Below are 21657 nucleotides of genomic sequence, written 5' to 3'. Positions count from 1 at the left end.
CAGTTCTTCACCATTAATCATCTGAGATGAGCAGCTATTGTAGCCATCTCTCTGCATATCTCTGACTACCTCCTTAGGATGAAGTCATAGAAGTAAAACTTCTGGCTCAAAGAAAGTTAATATTTTAAAAATTTTGATGCATTTTGCTAATCTCTTTCCAAGAAGCTTACCAATTTACACTCCTAACAGGAGTGTATCACAGATCATAGCTAACGTTTGAATTAAATGCTTCCATAAGTAAAGTTTATAACTATTCTTTTTCCCAAAGAACAAAGGGGCTCTTTTTTTTTTTACATTTATTTATTTTTTGAGAGATATAGAGAGACAGAGCACAAGTTGGGAAGGGGCAGAGAGAGAAGGAGACACAGAATCTGAAGCAGGCTCCAGGCTCTGAGCTGTCAGCACAGAGCCTTATGCAGGGCTCGAACTCACAAACCATGAGATCATGACCTGAGCCGAAGTCAGAGGCTTAACCCACAGAGTCATCCAGGCACCCCATAAAGGCTCTTTTTTAAAAGAAAGTCTACAATATGCAAAACCAGTATCCAAATCTTGGTTTCTAAATATCACAGTCCCAATTCTGATACCCTGGATCAGGGATTCTTGAAGAAAGGGATGATTCCAGGAACGAGGTAGGAACTAGATGAGCCTGGAAAATCTTGTGCCAGGAAGTAAAAAAAATGCTAAAAAGTGATGGAGACATACCAAAGGGCAAAGGAGCTAACTTGAAGGGACTCTTACTTGCTCAACTGGGACAATTTAAGCTTGAAAGTAACAATAGTAATATAATGGTACATTTTCAATTTGAAAAAGAATCCGTAAGTCCACAATGAAACAATAAACAAATGAATGGGTGAATAAGTAAAGAAAGGAAGGCTCTCATTTATGCTAGAACTTTTCTTTCTACATAGTAACTGTCATAATAACATCTGGTTCAAACAAGAATTGCCAACAGATGCTAAAAGCATTGGGTAACACTTGTTGAAAGGAGATGTTTACATAGCCTCAGAGTATCTTCCAACAGCTTAATGATTAATTACAAAGAGTTTTCGGAAAAGGGTATTTTTACTATAGAGAAATTGGATAAACCCTTCTTAATCAAAGGTTCAAAAGTATTAGTATCACCAATAACAAGACAAACTGACATCATAGTCTCCCATTAAGATATGCCAAGGGCAGGGGCGCCTGGGTGGCTCAGTCGGTTAAGCGTCCGACTTCAGCCAGGTCACGATCTCGTGGTCCGTGAGTTCGAGCCCCGCGTGAGGCTCTGGGCTGATGGCCCAGAGCCTGGAGCCTGCTTCTGATTCTGTGTCTCCCTCTCTCTCTGCCCCTCCCCCATTCATGCTCTGTCTCTCTCTGTCTCAAAAATAAATAAATGTTAAAAAAAAATTTAAAAAAAAAAAGATATGCCAAGGGCATATGACCTATGCAATATTTCTACCAAAACTACATTATCTTAAACTAGGCAAAAGGAAGGGAAAAATCAGATAAACCCAAAATGAGGGCCATTCTACCCAACAATCCCATACTCTTCAAAAATGTCAAAGTTTAAAAGACGAAGGCAGAGAAACTGTTCAATTAAACAGATATATAAATTAAACACAATATGTGATCCTGATTGGATCCTGGGTTGAAAAATTGCCATAAAAAGCCCTTACTGGGACAACTGACAAAATCTGAATATAGACTGTGAGGTAGGTAATATTATTGCATCAATGTTAAATTTTCTGATTATGGTTGCATTCTTGGGAGATGCTGAAATACAGATGTTATATACACAGCATCTACAATTTACTCTCATGGTTCAATAAAATAGGAATACATACAACTTGATATATAAAAAGAAAGCAAATGCTGAAAAATGTTAATTAGTGGTGATTCTAGGGAAAGGATAAGCTAGAGTTCACAGTACTATTCTTGGAGTTTTTCCCTAGGTGTAAAAGTTTTTTTTTAATTAAGTTTTAAAGAATTACCTAGATTTTAAGTAAATTCCATTTTTCTTTCTTTTCTTCTAAATTAAAAAAGTAATATGTACTCACTAAAGCAGAGAAAAGTAATACATACTCACTAAATCAGAGGTCTACAAAAAAAAGCAAAAACAAAGGTCTTCTATCCCCTCACATAAGCAAAGTTAAGGGAGTCTGATAAATATTTTCTCCACCTTTCACTAAGTTCATAAAACATATTTCATCAGATATCAAGTCACCTTAAAGAGGTACGTGAATGAGCTGCAAACATTATTAAATGTCCCATTGCTTCTTGGCAAAAAAGTGACCAAGAAACAGAAGACTGAATCTACACATTGGAAAAAAATCTAGAGCTTATTGCTTTTATCTTACTTAGAAAAACACCCAGCCAGCAAGCCAATACATAGTTCACAAAGTAGAACAAAAATCAAACTAAGAAATGCATACTTCCTTTCCAATACCTCCCAACCCCTAGCCAAAATTTTTTACATCTTAAACTCCTGTTGATTCAAGAAGGAGGGATGCTTTGCAATAATTTACATGTCTCTTTATCACTGACAATCACTGGCTAAACCAAGCCCCAAAGCTGAAACTGAGTTTGTGTTTTTCCTAAAATTTATGAGTTATGCTCCTACAGTTTACTACAACCCACTCAATTTCTGAACGATAACCATTTAGGTTAAATACCTACATGAGAGCAGGACTTCGCATTTTCCAATTCCTGTTTTCACCCCTGTGCCTTCCTAGGTCATTCTATTAGCTTTCTTAAAGATTAGAAAACAAAACAAAACAAAGGCACTATGTATGGGGTTGGGGGGAGGTGTGGAGTGAACACAGCAATTACTGTTTTCCTGTCAAAATCTGTTCTATAACTCAAAAAGTGTCACATCCAACAATCATATAAGAACATGCTTGTTGCACTTAAGCATGCATGACCTAATGCTTACAAATTTTGGCATGCTTATATACTTTTTTGAATATGAATTTGATGGAATTGGTTTATTTTCCATCTAACCTGGTCACCTACAGGTTTTGGAATTGAGAACTACAGAACAGGGGGTCTGATTTCCTGGAATTCATTTGCCCCTCCTGAGGAAGCTTACTATGTTTTTCAAACCTCTATTTCTCCAGCTATAAAATGGGTACAATAATGTTTACCTATAAAGGACTAAAGAGTTCACTAGATAAACGAAGCTAGGTTCCATCCAGAGTAAGACATGGTTTTACTATTTGGCTACTACGGAAAATGTGTTGATCAAGAAATGAGGGGGGGGAAACTTTCTATACAAAGCATGCTCCCGTTTTGTGCACATATGGGCTCCTTAATGCTTTCCACAACCTATAGGTACCCCAAGGCAGAAACAGCTTAGTCCTTCTGACCTGGCTTCAACAATTGGAAACTCAGCTGGTGATCACACAGTCACACAGCACTGCTGGGAGGAAACGCCACAAAGTGCTGCCATTTGGATTTCCTTCTCTAATCAATTGCTACGGTTCACTGACAGCAGTTAATGAAAAAAAAAATGAAATCATTCAGGGGAGATTAAAATGTATTTATAGAAAAGTTCACTTTAAAAAAAGACATTGAAAAAAAAACAATAATTAACCAAAACAGGACATAAATAGAAATGACCAAAACAAGCTCCAGAGGGTAGCTGTTAAAAGCTATCAACGCCATGCCTGCAGGTCAGCTCCACAATTAGCTTCATCCTCCAGGTACCAAACTGAGCATGGGGACCAAGCTGTGTCATATTCCTAAGGAAGATGAAGGGCCCACTAGGACCAGCCTAAGCCCCAGACTCTGGAAGCCAAGAAGGCCCTTTTCTGGTTTTACAAAGAAGACAGCTCTCTGTCCAGCATCTGTTAATTCTTCATTAAACAAAAACCATCACTGTTGGCTTCAAGTAGAGGTGAAATCCAAGAAGCTGGTATTGTTTATATTTCAGTCGAAAATAATGCTTTTTAGTTTTTAAAAGACAACTCCTGATAACCACAGATTCACGAAACCCAAAATAAAAAGGGAATAAAATGTTCACACATTACTCTTTACTGACCCCTCTCGGCTGACCTAGGGAAAAGAAAAGCCTGAAGCCAAGGAAGGTCTGAAACCTCACCTTCCCCTCGAAGAGAGCTCAGAGAACATTCGGTCTTTCATGCCATGGAAGGAAACACTCTCCGTGCAGATGACCCCTAGAACTCAACCCTAAAGCACATGCGGCCGTGATTTCTATTTATGGGGCTCCCAGAATGGAAACTGGGAAACAGCCTCATGGATCGGCCCCAAAGGCCTCGCTCGCTAGGTCCCCGGCAGCCTGTGACCTCTGACTCGGTGGAAAAGCTTACATAAGCGCAATCGCCACCAGTTCTGAGAGCAGGGAAAGGCCTTACCTCTTTCTCTATTTTGAGCAGCTTCTTTACAGCCACCTCCTTGTCCTGGGATATCCATCTGGCTCGATATACACTCCCAAAACTTCCTCCACCGCAGTTTTCAAAAAACTGCAAGTCATCAAATTTGATTTGCACAAAGGAGGTACCGAGAGACGACATCTCATAATGACGAAGTATTAGACTTCCACAAAACCTGCAGAGACAGAGAAAAAGAAAAGTTGGATTATAAACATATTAGAACAAATCCTCTGAATGCTGCTGTAGGTAATGTGTAACAAGCACTGTGAAACTTCCAGAAAGAACCCTGAGGACTCAGGAGCAAGGACAACAAGGCTATAAACAAATCAAAATGAAAACACTTACCCCGGCAGCCCATGCAAAAGTTGACAGCAACTTGTCCAGGCTCTGAAACACAGCTGTTCACAGAGCAATGGCTCAGATTTCTCCCCCGACAAAACCTGTAGCGGCACTTCCTGCACATCCCGAGGAGCTCTGCCTAAAGGCTACTGTGTCACCAGGTCTATGAGGGAGCCCTGACACACAGGAAGCATGCTTTCCACAGCAAACTTGCATAGCTCTCCCGGCATGTGAGGTATGCCGGCTCTCCCACGGTGTGCTCACTTCACACGAAATATACATCACCTACGCAACGGAGCATCCTGCCCCAAGGAGAGCCCAAATGCCGCGGAGGGAACACACATACAGTGTTTAGATTCCAAAAGCAAGCGTTCAGCTCGGGAATAGCAAAGCTGGCCAAGTGTTTTCCACAAGTGGCTCCCTGGACTGTATACTGTAGCAGGACTTAATTAAAGAGAAGAAAATTTGCCCTTGATTACAATATTAAGTCATCCAAAAACCTCTGCCAAGAGTGTAAAAAAAAAAAAAATATTATGTTGTTTCCAGAGGAACAGATTACCTCTCCCAGAGATTAATATTTTCTGCAGTCTAAGGAGTTTTACTATTCTCTGGGTAAGTGGTCATTCTTTACACCACATGCCAAACCACAGATTCCCAGGAAAAACAAAACAAAAACATACAAACAAAACAAGAAAACAAGAAAATAAAGCACTAAAATGTTGAACCTGCATAAAAAGCAGGTGGAGAACAAAAGTTTGTATACAGATTCTTACCAGAATCTCACCGTAAGGGTGCAGAAAGACAAATCCATATGTATACAAAACAACTGGTCTGGGATCTTCATAACTGTCAAAATCACGAGAGACTTAAAAAAAAAAAAAAGCAGGAAAACTTCTAGCATATGATGACTAAATGCAATGAATGAACACTGGACTCTGGAATAAAAAAAAAATCTACCGAAAGTATTATTGGGATTTTAGAGAAAATTGAACACTAACTATATATTAGGTATTATTATCTTATCCATGGATAATAATAGTATTCTGGTTCAGTAGGAGGATGTCCTTGTTATTGGGAGATCTACTGGGAGACATATTTAAGCATTATACCTACAACTTAATTTAAAATGGTTCAAACCCCTGCTCCTTAATCTCTAAAAACAGGGCACCGGCATAGAGAGGAAGCAAATGTAACAAAATGTTAAGAACTAGTGATTCTAGGCAAAAGTTATAGGAGTGTTTCACTATTCTTTCCATTTTTCTGTGGGGTTTGATTATTTTCAAAATAAAAAGGTGGAGGGGACAGTTTGTATCTATAAAATTGACAAAATTTCTTCATAAACAACTTGAAGCTTTGCTGAGTGATGTCCACAGTCGGCTCAGAGATCTTAATGTGCAGCTGACTAGCAATCCCATTTTAGGAACATCATGTCACTGAAGAATGCTGATTTTTTTTTTTAAGTAAGCCCAACGTGGTGCTTGAACTCACGACCCCAAGATCAAGTCACATGCTCTAACTACTGAGCCAGCCAGACACCTCAAGAGTGCTGATTTCTTACATAAAGTCAAACTCTGCTCTACTTTGGGGAGAAGGCAAGAGAGAGGACTGTTTATTTATCCTAAAGTTTAAAAGCTTACTGTCTACACAAAAATACAGGGGTGGGTTGGGGGGAAGCCCATAGCATCCAGCTTTAGTCTACACATATGTAAGTCAACAATTCACCTTACTAACTTTTGTTTCAGTTCACATTCAGTTAATCATAGAAAAGAAGAAAGTTTGGAAAAAATTCAGGAATGTGCCAAAGGTAGGTACATAGAATATGCAAGCTAAGAAGTTTGTTCAATAAAAGGCAAAGCACCACTTGCAAGATTCCCTCCATGTTACAGATGCTACGTCCATGTTGTTATTAATTGCTTTTATTTTTATCAAAATATAAAAATAAAATAGGACTACAAAGCTTGTAATAAAAAAATAGAACTCTCCCGCTCCACCCCTCCCCACACCTTATTCTCTCTCCAGAGGGAACTAATTTCAACTCTTTTAGCATTTTCTTCTGCTATTTACCTCTGTATTTCTAAAAAGTATGATCATATTGCTATTTCTTGATTGTTCCATTTCAGATGTTATCTATTAACTTCTCCTTGTGGAAAAAAGGATTTAGTTCTCATATACCCCTTTCACCTCTTTGCATAGAAATATGTCACACTTGCCCAATCGTCCCAGCTTCCAACTATATTGTAACATCTAGTTAAGTCAATAGTAGGATGACAAAGTAAATATTCCTAGGAATGCTCTGTAGGATTCAATGACTTTTCCTTTCTTGGACAACTTTTTGTTTCTCCTAGAGTTATTAGTTGCTCTATTTTTGTTATTTGCTTAGCTTTTTATATACTTAGCACTTATTCACCTCATTAAACTCTCCCAAGAATGGCAAAACTCCTCTCAATAAAATAAAAATATCAGGTAATTTGGGGGAGGTTGTTCTATTTTTTTCTTAAAGACATTCCTCCTATACTCTTCATCTCAATTCAATCTGGCTGGAATGGTTGTTCTCTAGGCCTGACTTGGACTGGGACTTCCTTTCATGATCATCCTAAAATTTCCTTTACCTTCTCCTCTGTGAGAACCCCTGTCCTAGAATTCCCTGGTTTCTCTGTTTTGACAGTGTGTATCTCCCATTAGCAACCTAGTAGAGTACCCAGAATGTAATTTTTTGAGAATCTGTGTGTCTTAAAATGTCTTCATTGGTAGTCTGGCTGAGTTTACAATTCTAGGTAGGAAATAATTTTCCTTATAATTTTAAAAGTATTACTTCATAGTCTTCTAATTTCTAATGTGGCTGTAAAGCAGCCTGATACTGCTCTGGTAACTAATCCTTTTCACACTATTACCTTCTCTCTGAAAGCTTTTAGGACCCTGTATTCATTTCTGGATGCCCGAGATTAATAGGGCATATTTAGGAATGAATCTTTTTCATTCATTGGTAGGACATTCAGTGAACTCTCTCAGCCTGTACTCCCAGCGAACTCTCGTCTTTTAATTCTGGGAAATTTTCTTGTGTTATTCCTTTACCACTTATAGCTACTTTTGCTTCTTGTTTTCTCATTCTCACTACACACATGAGGAACTCCTTGCAGTTACCAGTACATGGTACTCCTACCCCTCTCACATCTCCATTCCTTTGCATAAGGGATTTCTGCTTTGAACGTCTTTCTCTTCTCAGGAAATTCCTGTCCCTAACTATCTGTTTCAAGTCTCGTGAGCAGAATTAAATTCTCCCTCTGTGCCTTAGCACCTTTCTTTACCTATTCATCTTTCCCACTTACTTCCCACCGTTAAGGGACCATAAATCCCGTAAAGGCAAAACCCATTTCCATTTACATCTGGATCTTCTTAAGCACCTAGTACACAGCCAGGCACATTGCACTGAACTTTTTCTATTCACAAATTGCTGAATGAACAAATGAATGAATAAATAGTTTCTGGCTATTCTTCTGTTATCTTTTGCAGCTAGAAAGATTCCAATCAGACTAAAATCTGAGAACTGTTGCTTTTACAAGTTCCCCCAGAGGATTATGAGGCAAATCCTAATTTGGAAACTACTGCCTGGGATGCTTGGGAAACCGAGGATAAAATGTTTGGACTTCAGAATAAGGTGTCTAGGAGTCCAAAGGAGAAAGAAGAGGAGGAAGAAGGAAGGAAATTCTTTTCAAAACAAACCTAGAGATCTGAACCAGGATGAGATCAATATGAATAAATCTAAACCTCAGGTACAGAGCAAGTCCAGGGAATATGGATGAACGGAGGTAGGATCAGTTACATTCGACACTGATCTAAAAGTGCCAGAGGAAGTTGATCTAGGAGAAGTAGAGTTCTCCAGGACCTTCACTCCTCAAGATGAGGCAATTAATCATATTCTTCCCCAGAATCACTGTTACTCACTTTGTGATACATCCTGCCATTTGGAAAAGAGCTATGTATGAATGGGACTGTGTAATTATTTGAATGTTTTACTGAGACCATAAAAAATTAAGTCCCATCTTATTATGGAAGAGACTAACAATTCTGGGGTATAGGAACACAGGTTTTAATTCCAGCGAGCTTGGCCAAACATCATAGACTGAGATGAAAAACCTAATTGAGATTCCCACTGCCGTCTATATGAGTATCAGACCACATATAGGTTTCCCCAGCAATCTAAAAGTACAGCCTTCCCATGAAATCTTTCGTTAGCCAAAATGCTGTAAAGCAAAAAAGAAACTGCCATTAATTTACATTGAAAATTTTTTAACATTTCCAGACCCAAAAAGTAACCCCTCTTAAGGCTTTTCTGATACCTCAGGACACATCTTGTTAATGGATGCACAAAATAAATCAAGATAAAATAAAGCACAGATGCTCTCAAACACAGTTCAAAGCTATGACGGCTTGATGCTGAGCATGGTTCCAGGGAGAGAAGCTCGGGGTACGTGCTGCCTCTACAAGATCTCACTGCAAAACAAATGCTGAATGCAACTTTCCCTTTTCACATTTTTTCCCTAAAAGTGAAAATCCTCTTCAGATTTCTTTCTGTTAGCAAAAACAGGTACTAATATAGGTCTTCCATAAAGCAAAGTGGTATAATGCAAATTTTCGAAGAGCAGAAGATACCTGTGTATTTATTTTTCCCCTTATGCTAACTCCCTTTAATTTAAAATCATTATTCTAAGAGGATCAACGTATGATCAGAAGAATGGCAAATGTGAGTTGCTGATTAATCATACTTACAGCATCTTGGGGAAGACTTACCTGATCAAATCACATTCTAATTTTTCAGATGTGTTCTCCAGTGAATACACGTAAATTTAATAAGAGTCATCTATATAAATGTATTTACATGGTATACCCAATCAAAGGTTTATATCCCGCCATGTTAAAATAATTGCTTTTACACAAGAAAGGCAACTTTTCTCCATGCAACAATAGCAAGCCCTAATTTGGTAGCATTTTAACTTGTTTCCTAAACTCTCAGAGCTGCTTTAAATATTAGTAAGTATCTACCACACAGCACTGATGGGTAAGTTAGAGCAGGGACAGCACAAAACTCAGAGCATAACAGGGTGTCATAGCACTGAAAATGTTGAAAATCACTAATGTGATGGTTGAGTCCAATCGTTTGAGTACTTGAATAGTAAGACAAACCTTTTCAATTTTTAAAAATTTTCTTAAAATTGAAATTTAAAAAAGATTTTTAACTACGAAATTGCTGAAAGCAAACATATACACGTGTGTGTGTGTGTGTGTGTGTGTGTGTGTGTGTCACCATCAATGAACTATCAAAAGTGAAACTATATGGAGGCAGAAAACCTTAAGTGGAGTATTATTTGACTTTAAAGTTTTTCAGCTTTCAAGTCCAAAAAAATGGACTTTGGTCCTGAATTAAAAACAACAAAATAAAACAAAAAAGACTAACGTTCTACCATTAAAAAAACAAGATTTAGAATTAAATAGATAGGAGTTTGAATTCTGCCTCTAGCTCTTGGTAACCTTGAACCAATCACATTTTCTGACCCTAACATTTCCAACCCAATAAATAAAAAATCTGAAATCTCTTCCGTTCTGTTACCAAATGTCTTCAAGTTGCTAGCTCAAAATTATGAAGTTTGCAGAGTATTACCTGACTTCTTTAATGAGTCTTACTTCCAAATACCACTATTCCAACACAAAAGCAGCATGGTCCAGGGGAAGCACCCCAATTAGATCCATTAGTGAATCTGAGCTTATTAGCTGTTAGACCTTGGCCCAGGCATTGTACCTCTCTGACCTCCATTTTCTCACTGGAAATAATACCCATCCTGCATAGTTGCTGGGGAGTAAGAGATGCCATGAAAGTGCCTGGCATAGTGCCCAGCACCTAGTACACAATACTCAATACATGGAAATTATGGTTCTCAAGTTATCTTTATAAGTCTTGTTACCATATTTAATATTTAGTCATCTACTCCTTCAGCTTTCACCATTGGATATGCTTTCCTCAGTTTTCCTCCCTGTGTTTTCAGAATTGTTTTGTATCTCCATTAGTTTTGCAGAGCAATGATTAACAGATAAATGTACTATTGGTCCATGAATCCTTCTTATCTGCATATGTTTTAATGCTTTCTCACTGCTCTGTTTGCTGCTTTTGGTTTTGGCTATTTTTGCAAGATCTTATTAAGTAATTATAATTTTCTTTTAAATTATTTTTTCATAATGAGACTAAGTTATTAAAAGATGATAGTTTTTTTTGGTTTTGTGTGTGTGTGTGTGTGTGTGTGTGTGTGTGTGGCACTTTTTAAGATACCAGAGTTTTTAGGACCTATTAATTCAATGATAGCATTCACTTGGTACATTTCTAGAGTATACCTACTTCCATGGTGGCCACTGTCTTCCTTTAAATCTTATCTACTACATGTCAGATGGAGTCAAGAAACTACAACCAGCTTCATTAAATACCTGCAAATCATAACTTCTTTTCAAATTAAACCCACCTTATAAAAGGACTTATATAACTTTACTAGAAAATAGGTCTTTGGACTTTTTCTGGATTTTTCTTTTAGGTTTATATGGACCTGTGATTTCTGAATTCAGATTCTTCCTCTTTTTCTATCCCGAATTTACATTTTCCTTTTTCCCTTCTTCACAAAAGTTTATTTTTGACACAGTATAGAAAAAAAAACTATTTTATTATGACCTAAATCTGACCAGAAAAAAAAAACCCTTTTATAAAACAGCTCTCGATAAATTATTTTGCCAACCTTGTTGCTCTAATATTTATTTATGCTAGTATTATTTCAGCCTCCTTAACACAGATTAGTGAATACAATAATAAAAATATGCTTTTTCATCATGTGTATTAAAACAATACCACTTGGATTATGGTTTTACAACTCTTTCTTTCCTACACGTCTTATCTTCAAAGCATGGGGAAAGCTGGAGTTTGGCGTTATTTGTTCATAAGAGCAAGGTCAAAGATTCTAAGATTCTATTCTTGAACAGGACTGCTGTTCTACTGTTGTTTTTAAACCACTCAAAACAGATCTGTAAGACTCGCTGGAGGAGACTAGGTTGCAAACAGAACCAACTAGTACTTGTGTCTACCATAGATATCCCTTCCTTCCTCCAAGGCTTCTACTGGAAAACAGCATATCCTGTAAAGAACTGGTTGAATTCAGTGAATAGGATCTTTAGTCATGGATATCAGAGAGAAGCAGACTTTAAGAATCCAAAAAATAGCTATTGTTTCATTTTTTTCCCTCTATGTTTCATCATAGAAGTAACAAACCCCTCTAATTAGAGCAAAGGTTAAAATAAAAACGAGCTAGTTAAATGAAACATTCTTACTTGTACTTTAATATTTCAATTAATGAAAATAGACTTCCATGACATACTTCCTTGCCAGAAATGTCATTACTTGAGGCAAAACACTGGAGGAACAGGAATGTAGGAGACAGGGGCACTTATGGCACAGAAATACTGTGTGGAAATGCGTCTGTGCTCAAATAGAAGCCCAACTAGGCAACGTGGAGTAGGTACAATCCATAACATGGGTCATGGCAGAGGTGCTTGTTGTGTTGAGCGACTGGAGGCATAGAAGAAAGCTGGACCAGAGTCTCTGAAGAAAATAAAGGAGCATTGAGACAGCACATTTCCATGGGTTGGCAGGAAGAGGAATTCACAGATGTTTGGGGAGGTGGCAGAGAAAACAAGAATAAACCAGGCTTACTTCAGTCAGCAGGCTCACCCATCCCCAAATGTGCTGCTTCTTGTGCTGCACCATTTTCTGTCAAATAGAAAGTATCTGACTACCCTAGCTGCTAACAAACAGGTACCATCTTGGACTAATTACCTGGAACAAATGTTCCCTGAGAAGGGTAAATATGACAGTTAAAACCTAGTAACCTCGACATAAGATGACAGCAAATGGGGACTGCTAAAACCAGAGAAGACCATGGAAGACCCTATATTATGTATTGATCCAGAGACAAAGCTAAAAACTACAGAGAGAATTCCTGGTTATTAGAATTACCTAATAAGAAAATATGCCACTCTGTCTAGTAGTGAGCTGCCTATCGCTGAGAGTGTTCAATGGGAGGTGGCCACGTGGAACAGGAGATTCTTGCAACAGCTAGAACAGCATGAATGGTTTTTAAGACCTACTCCAACCCTATGAGTATGCTATGACTAATCAACCTACTACAAAGTATGGACGGTATTCTTTCTCAGGGATACAGTCATGAACCTAAGAGTCCCCGGCAAAGTAAAGGAACAGTGATCAGCATCAGTAATGGAAATAATGGAGATGACTGGGCCATACTCCTCAATTTCTCCTCCCAAACAGGTTGAAAAGGTGAGCATCATATTCCAGATTTCTATCCTTCCACTATTCTTTCCCCTCTCCTCCACTTCCAAAGGCAAAAAGCTTTGTTCATGCTGAAAGCCACAGTATAACCACAGAAAATAAAAAATCTTTGGATGATGATATACTATTATTCTTTTCTCAGCAAAATGAAATTGCATTACCCCATGCAGTGGGCTGGGCTGCAGAGCTTAATGGCGCACATTCATTTATCAGAACCAGGCTCACGCTCCCCCATACATGGAGCACCCAGCACTGTGCAGAAGGTGTATGAATAAATCCAGTTCCTACAAGTCAATTTTACCTTAAGATCTAAGGGACTATACATGCCTGTACTGGTTTGTTCAGTAAAGTCAAACAGTACAGAAGAGAATGCAAAATTCACATGAGTTTTTTTTTTTGTTTTTTTTTTTAATTTTTTTTTCAACCTTTTTTTATTTATTTTCGGGACAGAGAGAGACAGAGCATGAACGGGCGAGGGGCAGAGAGAGAGGGAGACACAGAATCGGAAACAGGCTCCAGGCTCCGAGCCAACAGCCCAGAGCCTGACGCGGGGCTCGAACTCACGGACCGCGAGATCGTGACCTGGTTGAAGTCAGACGCTTAACCGACTGCGCCACCCAGGCGCCCCTCACATGAGTTTTTAAGATTAAATACAAGATTTTAAAGAAAGTGCTTGCTTATATGGGAGTCTTTGTTTTATTTACGGGGATATTTACAGATCCCTGAAGAAATACATTCTTCTCCACAATAGGATACTTTGGTTAAAAAAAAAAAAAGTCTCATAAGCAGACTTTTTCCATGACCTTTTAGATAATGATTCTTACCTTCTCTTTTTGGTTTTCCTATACAAAGTCCAGAAAGAAGGAGGTTAGTCCCTGAAGATAAACTGTGCTCAAAGCCAGCTTTAAGAATGGTTCCAAGTAATTTTGGTTTAGCTTTTCTAGGTCATAACCTTCCCCTAGTCACACAACTCCTGAGTTCTTCAAATTCTTCATATAGATATTTAAATGCATTAACTTTCAGATTCTTTCGCAAAAAAATCTCAAAGTTATACATAAACACAGAGGTACACAAAGCTGCTTTTCAAATCCTTATACTCAAAGCAGGGGAGTATCTATGAAAACCTCCCAGCCCTGCATATACACATGAAGTATGATTTGGGAACAGGGCCAGCTACCAAGAGCAAGCCTTACCTGGGTATAGGTGAGACAAGCAGCCTGCTCTGTGTCTGATTTGAGAATGTGGAAAACACTCCTTACTATTCAGTTATGGTGGCTGAAGTTTTAAGCTCTGGTTCAAGCATTACCACGTGCTCATAAGCTTGTGCAGCAAGAAGGCATTACTGTGCCCAATGTACACATGACAAAACTGAGGATGGGTATGAAAGTTGCCCAAGCCAAGTGCTGAACTTACAAGCGACATGACTAGGATTCAAACTCAGGTCTGACTTCAAAGTCATATCTTTTTTTTTTTTTTTTTTTTTTTTACCGTATGTCTTTTTTCTCACTGTATCATTCTGCCTCTTCCTTCTAATCTGCCGTTTTCTTTAAACACTTTGCTTATTACAATAATCACTAGATTGCTTGTCATCCACCTGAAGTTCCATTTGAGGCTTTAATTTCCTATTAGCAATTGTGATGTGGGGTTAGGGTGGCAAAGCATGGCTGCTTTGTTCTCAGAGAATCTTCTACAGTGTTGGGATTATTTAACTGCTATTAGGGCATAATCGATGCTTCAGCTGTCCGTAGGAGGGTCTGACACAAAAGCACCCATGTATCAGTCAGACCAATCTAAGCTCTAGCATTTATAGCTCTCTTTCCTTAACAGGTACAGTTTTCTGGTCACAGCTGGAACTCTGCTTATTTGTGTGTAGTGGGGCAAGGTTAATAGCCACGAAAGAAGTAGCCTAAATCTTCCCTGCAGTAAGACCAAAAGGTGCCTTCGCTGTTCCTATTACATTTAGATAGACAAGACACCCTCCCTGTCAATCTGTCCTGGGTAGAATAAAATGGAAAACAAATGATCCAAATTGATTTTTATTTTCAGTATCTCTGGATCCAGATATAAGGCTATCTTATTCCAAGAGGTACTATATCACCACAAAACACCTTTTTCTGGCTTAAAAAAAAAATCATTGATTCTCTCCTCTCTTTTCTTTGAATCTAACAATTTCTAAAAACTGTCCATTTTTCTCTTTTACTCCACACTAATAGCTTCACTCTATGTCTGACCTCTTTTCATGAAACGTCATTGTAATTTCGCCAATGTTTTCTCTGACTAGATTATTTATTCCACGCCCCTCATAACTCCTGTTTATAGTTTGGTAGCCCTGTCAAAGTCAGTTTCACTGCTCATTTCAGATAGGCACTCAGCCAATATATTGCCAATAACACTCACTCTTGTGCTAACTTAAAATACACAGAGCAGCTTGCCAAGTTTCCTTATTTGGCAAGAAGGTCCCTCAGTTCCCAAGATCTTTGACCATCCATTTTTAGATCCAAATCCTCCTGCTTAATATTTGGATATTTCTCTGTCTCTCTTTAATGTGTCTTATGTGTCCCCTAAAAGAGTAAGAAGAGATCAATCTTTCCTTTCCTAGACAAGGGCCTTTGTCATTGCACGGTGGTCATTTACTCTGGAATTATTACCATTATGACTTTTGATTTAAATAATATCTTCCAGGTTAAAAAAAACTCGAGAAAAGTTATAGTAGGAATTATGCTGTGAAATACTAAGAGTACACGTTGCTTTAGAAGACCATTTTCCTCTACCTTAATTCACTGTTTCCAAACAAACCAAATTCACGTTCATTTGCAATCTCCCAAATCGCTCACTACTGTAGCTGGAACTTTAAACAAAGGCCAAAACCATAATTAAAATGTAGCTGTCACATATTTTTTTTTTTTTTGAAAATCGAAAAACGACATGAAATTTCACTGTGGAGATGTAGGCCTACTACAAAGAAATCATTAACTGTCTTGAATCACCTGTTTATTTTTGTCTTTAAAAGTGACTGTGGGTTGGGATCCACTGAATCCTGACTGCTCACTTCAACTGAGGTCAGGAAAGCAAGAAGGCTCCCCGTAAAACAGGTTCGGGGATAAAACAGGAATATACTTCAGCAACCATCTGAGGCGATTCTAATACACCATTATTAATCGAGAGCTGCTTATTGTAGTATCATCCAGAGCGGGCCACTAAACGATGTTGCTTTCGTTATTAACAAAAATACTAATTAAGTCCTCCATAAACAGTGCTTATGAGAGATCTCGAGGCGCATCAGAAACGCACATTTGCAGCAATCTTAACAATGGGCTGCCCCGTTTTTTAGGCAATTCGAAGCCATCTCGCCGGGTCTGTATCAAAGTCGGTCTGCAAGCTGTCAGGAGCAAGCGAGGCGTGGCGGCGGCCTCAGCGCTGCCCTGCCGGCCTGGGCCAGGTCGCGGGGCCCGCGGACTGGGGGACGCCATGGGGGTCGCCGAGGGACACCCGGGTAGGGTGGGAGCTACCCTCGCCGGTGGCAGAAAGGGCCGCTGGAGGGTGCGGGCGGCGCGAGCCGCACGCTGTCCCGGGGAGGGCCGCTCGAGGTGGAAGAAGCCGCCCGGGCCGGGTGGAAAGCAGAAGTTAGTGGTCTCTCCTCGCAAGCACAGCCCTCTGCTGGGAAGTGGCCCGCGCCCTGCCCTGATTTGGAAGACTCGGTTTCGCCTCCCAGAGGTGCCGGCTCGCCCGCTGAGAAGCCGGCGCTCGGGCCCCGGGGTCGCGGGCTCGGCCGGCGGGGGGCCCGGCGCTCGGCGAGGGGAAGCGGCGGCCCCCGACGCCAGCGCCGAGCGCAGGGCCGAGAAAGCCCGACACGCGGCGCCCGCCCTTCCGGGCGCCAACTTCTGCGTGGGACCGGTCCGAACTTTGGGCCCTCTGGGCCGCGGCGCGGTACTCCGCGGGCGGCGGGAACGCTCGCTCCGGCCGCAGCGCCCGGAGGGCCCTGGGTCGGGGAGGGTGACCAGCGGGGCCCCGCAGGCCGTCAGGGCCTCGGCCCCGAGACGCCGGGAGACTCGCGAGCGCGGGGGGCCTCCGACCCACCTCGCCCTCCGCGGCCTCCGGCCTGGCCCTTACCTGGCTTCCGGGCCGGGCGCGAGCGGCAGCCGGGGGCGCCGAGGCCCGCGCGCGGCGAGGGCAGGGACGGCGACCGGGGGTCGAGAGGACGGCGGCCCGCGCGGCTCCCACGCTTCCGCCCGAGTCAGGAGTTGAACATTCCGCCTCTCCGCCCCGCGCCAATGAGGAAGACAGTCGCGACAACAGCACCACCTACCTCCGAGCGCGGAACGGCCGGGCCTCCCTGCCCGCGCCGCTGCTCAGACTAGCGGGCCGGCGGGGCGTGGGGAAGCGCTCGGGCCTCCCGGGCCTGCACCCCCGAGGGCTCTGTCCGCCCCGGCAGCCTCCGCAGCCCCGGATGGAGGAGCTGAGCGGGGAGCGCACTAGCCCTGCAGCGCGTGGAGGGGAGAGGGAGGCGTGCCTGTGGACCTCTCGGTAGCTTCACCTCATTTTAACAAGTTGACCCCACTTGTATGGTCAAGTCAGTCCTTTCCCACAAATATTTACTGTGTCAGGGGCGCTGGGAGTACAAAGAGATGGGAGGCTGCTTCATACCTTGCAGGAGTTAATTATCTAGTTGGGAAGGAAGGGCACAGACCTGGAAAGATGTTTCTAGGAGATAGGGCTGAAGGCTGCCGTGATGGAACCGTAAGTAAATACCTACGGAATTGTGAGGAGGGGTCATGGTCTGCTGCCCTGGTTGGTGACTTTAACAAAACTGAGTTCAGATGAGAAGACTAGAATCCTTTTCACGTGTGAGTAACAGGTGGTAAAAGGTATTGGGAAGAAAAGTGATTGTTGATTGGGAAGGATGATTCTGTGGAGGAAAAGTGAGCTGAGGTCGCAAAGGTACTGGCAGCGTTATCCAGGGGTTTGAGTTTGGGGTTTATTATCCATGGGCACTGGGGAACTGTGGAGAACTAGAATCATTGAAATAGGTGTTTGTGTCTGAACAGTGATTTAGAGAGAGAGAGAGAGAGAGAGAGAGAGAGAGAGAGTGAGCGAGCGCAGCCCACATGGTTGTAGGATGTGTTGCTAGAGCAAAACTGGGAGGCAGCATGAGAGGTCAATATTGTCACAACGTGGTAATAGGATTCTGAGGACCTGAGCAAGAGTGTACAAAATGGAACCCGAAAAGGAGGAATGGAATTGAGAGCCATGTTTCAGGAAGAGGCCACAGAAACTGGGGAGGTAGAAGAGAAGAAGGAAAGAGTCAGAGATGATGCCAAAGTGTCAGACCTGGATGACTGGAAGAAGGATGGTGTCATTGACCGAAATAGGGATGTGTGGGGGAGAAGCTGGCTTCCTGTTGAGTTCCAGGTCATGGGAGGAAAAACAGGTAGAGATGCAGCGGTTGAAATATGAAACAGAGATTCGGAAAAGAGGTCATGAGAGAAATACAATTGTAAGTCTTCAGCCAGTTGAAGATATGAAAGCGGAGGGATGGGGGAACATAAGCTAAACACACAACTCTCTAGCCTGTTGTTTAAATTATTGAATTTTCCCTGTGGTGAGAACTCGGAATTTCAGCACTGATGGAGTCTATTTTGGTAACTGAGAAATTGCGATTGATGAAAACTGTCATGCTAACAAAATTACTGTTGTAGGTGATCACATAATTCTAAAAATCATCTAAACATTAAAGAGTAAAGTAAGACTTCAGGATGAACCCAGGCATAACATGACTCCAGTCACTCTACCTCACCTTTGAAGGCACTGCACTGTGACGGAAAGGACACTGGGAATCAGAGACCTGGCTCCTGTTTAGTCCTGCCACTTATCAGTTGAGGTACTTTGCTAGATAGGCTACAGTTTTCTCCTCTGCAAAATAAGAGGGCCCAGTTAGATGTTAGCCCCAGGCTCCAGCTTTAAACCTGAATGTATTACTTTAAATTTGGAGCACGTGCCTTAAGAGTCGTCATATTTTTACCACATCCCCTTTCCTACCCATCCATTTTTCCTTCATTCTGTTTTCCTTACTTAATTAGGTGAAGAGACTAACCAGCAGGAACAGTGAACACTCAAGAGTAGTTTCACAAGTCTGCTTAAATGATCATCTGGTAGGCATTCTCTCGTCTTCCCAATTAGGTTGCAAGTTCCTTGAGGTCATATCTTATATTCTGTCCGTAGCTGAAATAAATACATAGTTGTGTGATAAACTGGTTGCCTCAAGTCTGACTCTTCTTTGGTCAAGCTGCCCTTTTCCTTATGACTGTATTGATCTCTTTGGGCCCCAGACCTAATAAATAAAGTCTAGTGCTTATTCCCATGCCTGACTGACTCTGCTTTTTCAAACTTTCAATTTTTTTTTTGTGAGAATATATTGGTTAATTCTCACCTGCATAGCTTTACACATATAAATAGCAATAGAAAAGAGACCTAGTCAAACCTCTCTTATCAAGTCTTCCTATTCCTTTACTTCAAATGTCTCCACACTAAAAATAGATGTACTCTCAGCAGTGGGGTGGATTGGGAGTCCTTAGCACCCTCTTATATCCAAGAACACCCTCCAAAATAAATATGCAATGTCAGTAAAAAACAGTATATTTGCTATGCAAATAGAGCTTACAGAAAAAAGTCTTCTGGTCCCCCATTCAGATCGTTGTCCCTATGCTCCCCTTGAATAGAAATTCTGGGACTGCCACCAGCTATCAGTAGATCAGAGAAGTGCAGACATAAATTCTATTAAGGATAGAAGGAAAGGCAATTTACAAGGAAGAAAGCATTCTGATTATCCTTCCCTCCCTTTGTAGTGACCAGAGCTCTGAGGCACACTGGTACCCAGGACCATTTTCTTTAGCCATCTCAGTCCCCCATTGCAGACTGTGAGTAGTCTCATCATAGCTAAGAATGACCAGCTTTTACACAACGATTGGTGTTCTACCTCCTGCACCACTCTGGGAAATGAAGGCACATGGTCACACATCCTTTGAGATAAGCGACCATTACCTTCAAATCACAAATGAAGCCCAGGTCACTGTTGGAACTTAGCTTTCACATCTAACGTAAGGACTTACGAGTTCACAGGAATATTTCAGGTACCAAACCTGCTTAGGTGTTCCAGGGCATGAAAGGAGCAAGCAGAAGGGAAAGAAGAGAAATAGGAGACTTTTGCAAAATGTGTTCCACTGGCATTTACTGAACGGCAGGCACTGTGCTGAGCCGCTGATCATAACAGTGACCAAGATGTGGTCTCTGTTCTCACGGAGTTTGTTGAGTGCAGTGGAAAAGCCAGAAAAGACACAAGTGATTATATTGTGGTGTGCTCTTAAGAGGGCAAAGATGTGGGATTGCAGCAGGGCACCTAACACAATTTTGAGAGGTCAAAGAAACCCTACGTCCATAGGAGAAGAATGAAGTGAATTTACTGGACAAAAAGATGGGAAAAGTATCACAAGCAAAGGGAACAGGAAGTACAAAGGCCCAAGAACATTTAACAAGTTCAAGGAGTAAATCCTTCAGATGTCTGAGTAAAGCCATGGCCAGGAGGGAGTAATAGTTCTCATGATGGTAGAAACAGTGGCAGCCGTAGCAACAAGAATAATCATCATGATAACAATAACAGTGATGGCTAGTATTTACTGAGAGCTCATGTGCTGTGCACTGAGCTAAGAGTTTTCCACACACTCTCCATCACAACCATCTTATCAGGCAGTTCGAATCATCATCCTGCACGGTAGGGCAGGAAAAAGCCTTGGAAAGCTTTAGCAACTTGTCTTCCCTCGGGGAGCAAGAGATGGACTTCAGAGCTTGTTCTTTTAGATTAAGCAATTCTCCCACATTTTGGTCTCAAGACTCCTTTATACCCTAAACGAGTGCTTGAGGGTGCCAAACAGTTTTTGTTTATGTAAATTCTATCAATATTTATCACATTAGAAATCAAAACAGAAATCTCTGTATTTAAAATTCACTTATGCTTGCTTAAATAACATGTTTTAATGAAAAATAAATATTGTCCAAAAAAAAAAAAAAAAGTAGCGAGAAGAGTGTCATTGTTTTATACTTTTTGCAAACCTCTCTAATGTCTGGCCTAAAAGAAGAAAGTTGGATTCTCATATCTGCATCTGCATTTCCTGTATTCCAGTATCACACCACACGTACCCTTTGGGAGAGTCCACTGGACTGTATACTCGTAAGAGAGCACAGTGAAAATAACATCTTAGCATCTTTAGGAGATGAGATTTGACTTTACAGGTGCACTAAAGAGGTTCCCAGAAGGACACTTTGAGAACTGCTATTTTAGAGAGTCTGAGGTGCTCCTTGAGCTGGAGGGAATCCATCCCTTTGTGTCCTGCGTGCCTCAACACGCAGCATCACCGGTCAGCTGCCCGGAACAGGAAAGAGAGCATTTTGCTAGACCTCAGGAATCTGGGACATGGTACCAGGCTATCCCTAGGCAGCTGTCACTTGCTTGGGACCATACTGCCTGATGGTCATGCGAGATGATAAAAGCCTACATACCCGGGTCTTGAGTTGTAT

The 21657-nt window shown here is 41.2% G+C and overlaps 1 protein-coding gene across 4 annotated transcripts in view; it reads right to left on the bottom strand.

Annotated features, from left to right (window-relative positions):
* MAP3K20 (mitogen-activated protein kinase kinase kinase 20) overlaps positions 1–17448 on the bottom strand; it is a 184497-nt gene extending 167049 nt beyond the window's left edge. Inside the window, exons 1-2 of one of the 4 annotated variants that reach the window (XM_030324076.1) lie at positions 17396–17448; positions 4356–4548 (exon numbers count right to left, since the gene is read on the bottom strand). In XM_030324076.1, coding sequence (XP_030179936.1) covers positions 4356–4514 — 159 coding nt within the window. In that variant the 5' untranslated portion in view covers positions 4515–4548; positions 17396–17448. Of the gene's footprint in view, positions 1–4355; positions 4549–4718; positions 5178–17199; positions 17340–17395 lie in introns of those variants that run through there. The other 3 variants (XM_030324077.1, XM_030324079.2, XM_030324078.2) reach the window with 3 other exon arrangements.
* Positions 17449–21657: the final 4209 nt, after the last annotated feature.

Source organism: Lynx canadensis, chromosome C1 (genome assembly GCF_007474595.2).
Source record: "Lynx canadensis isolate LIC74 chromosome C1, mLynCan4.pri.v2, whole genome shotgun sequence".
NCBI lineage: Eukaryota > Metazoa > Chordata > Mammalia > Carnivora > Felidae > Lynx > Lynx canadensis.
Note: the sequence above shows the minus strand (reverse complement) of the source record. Positions and strands in the feature narration are given on the sequence as shown.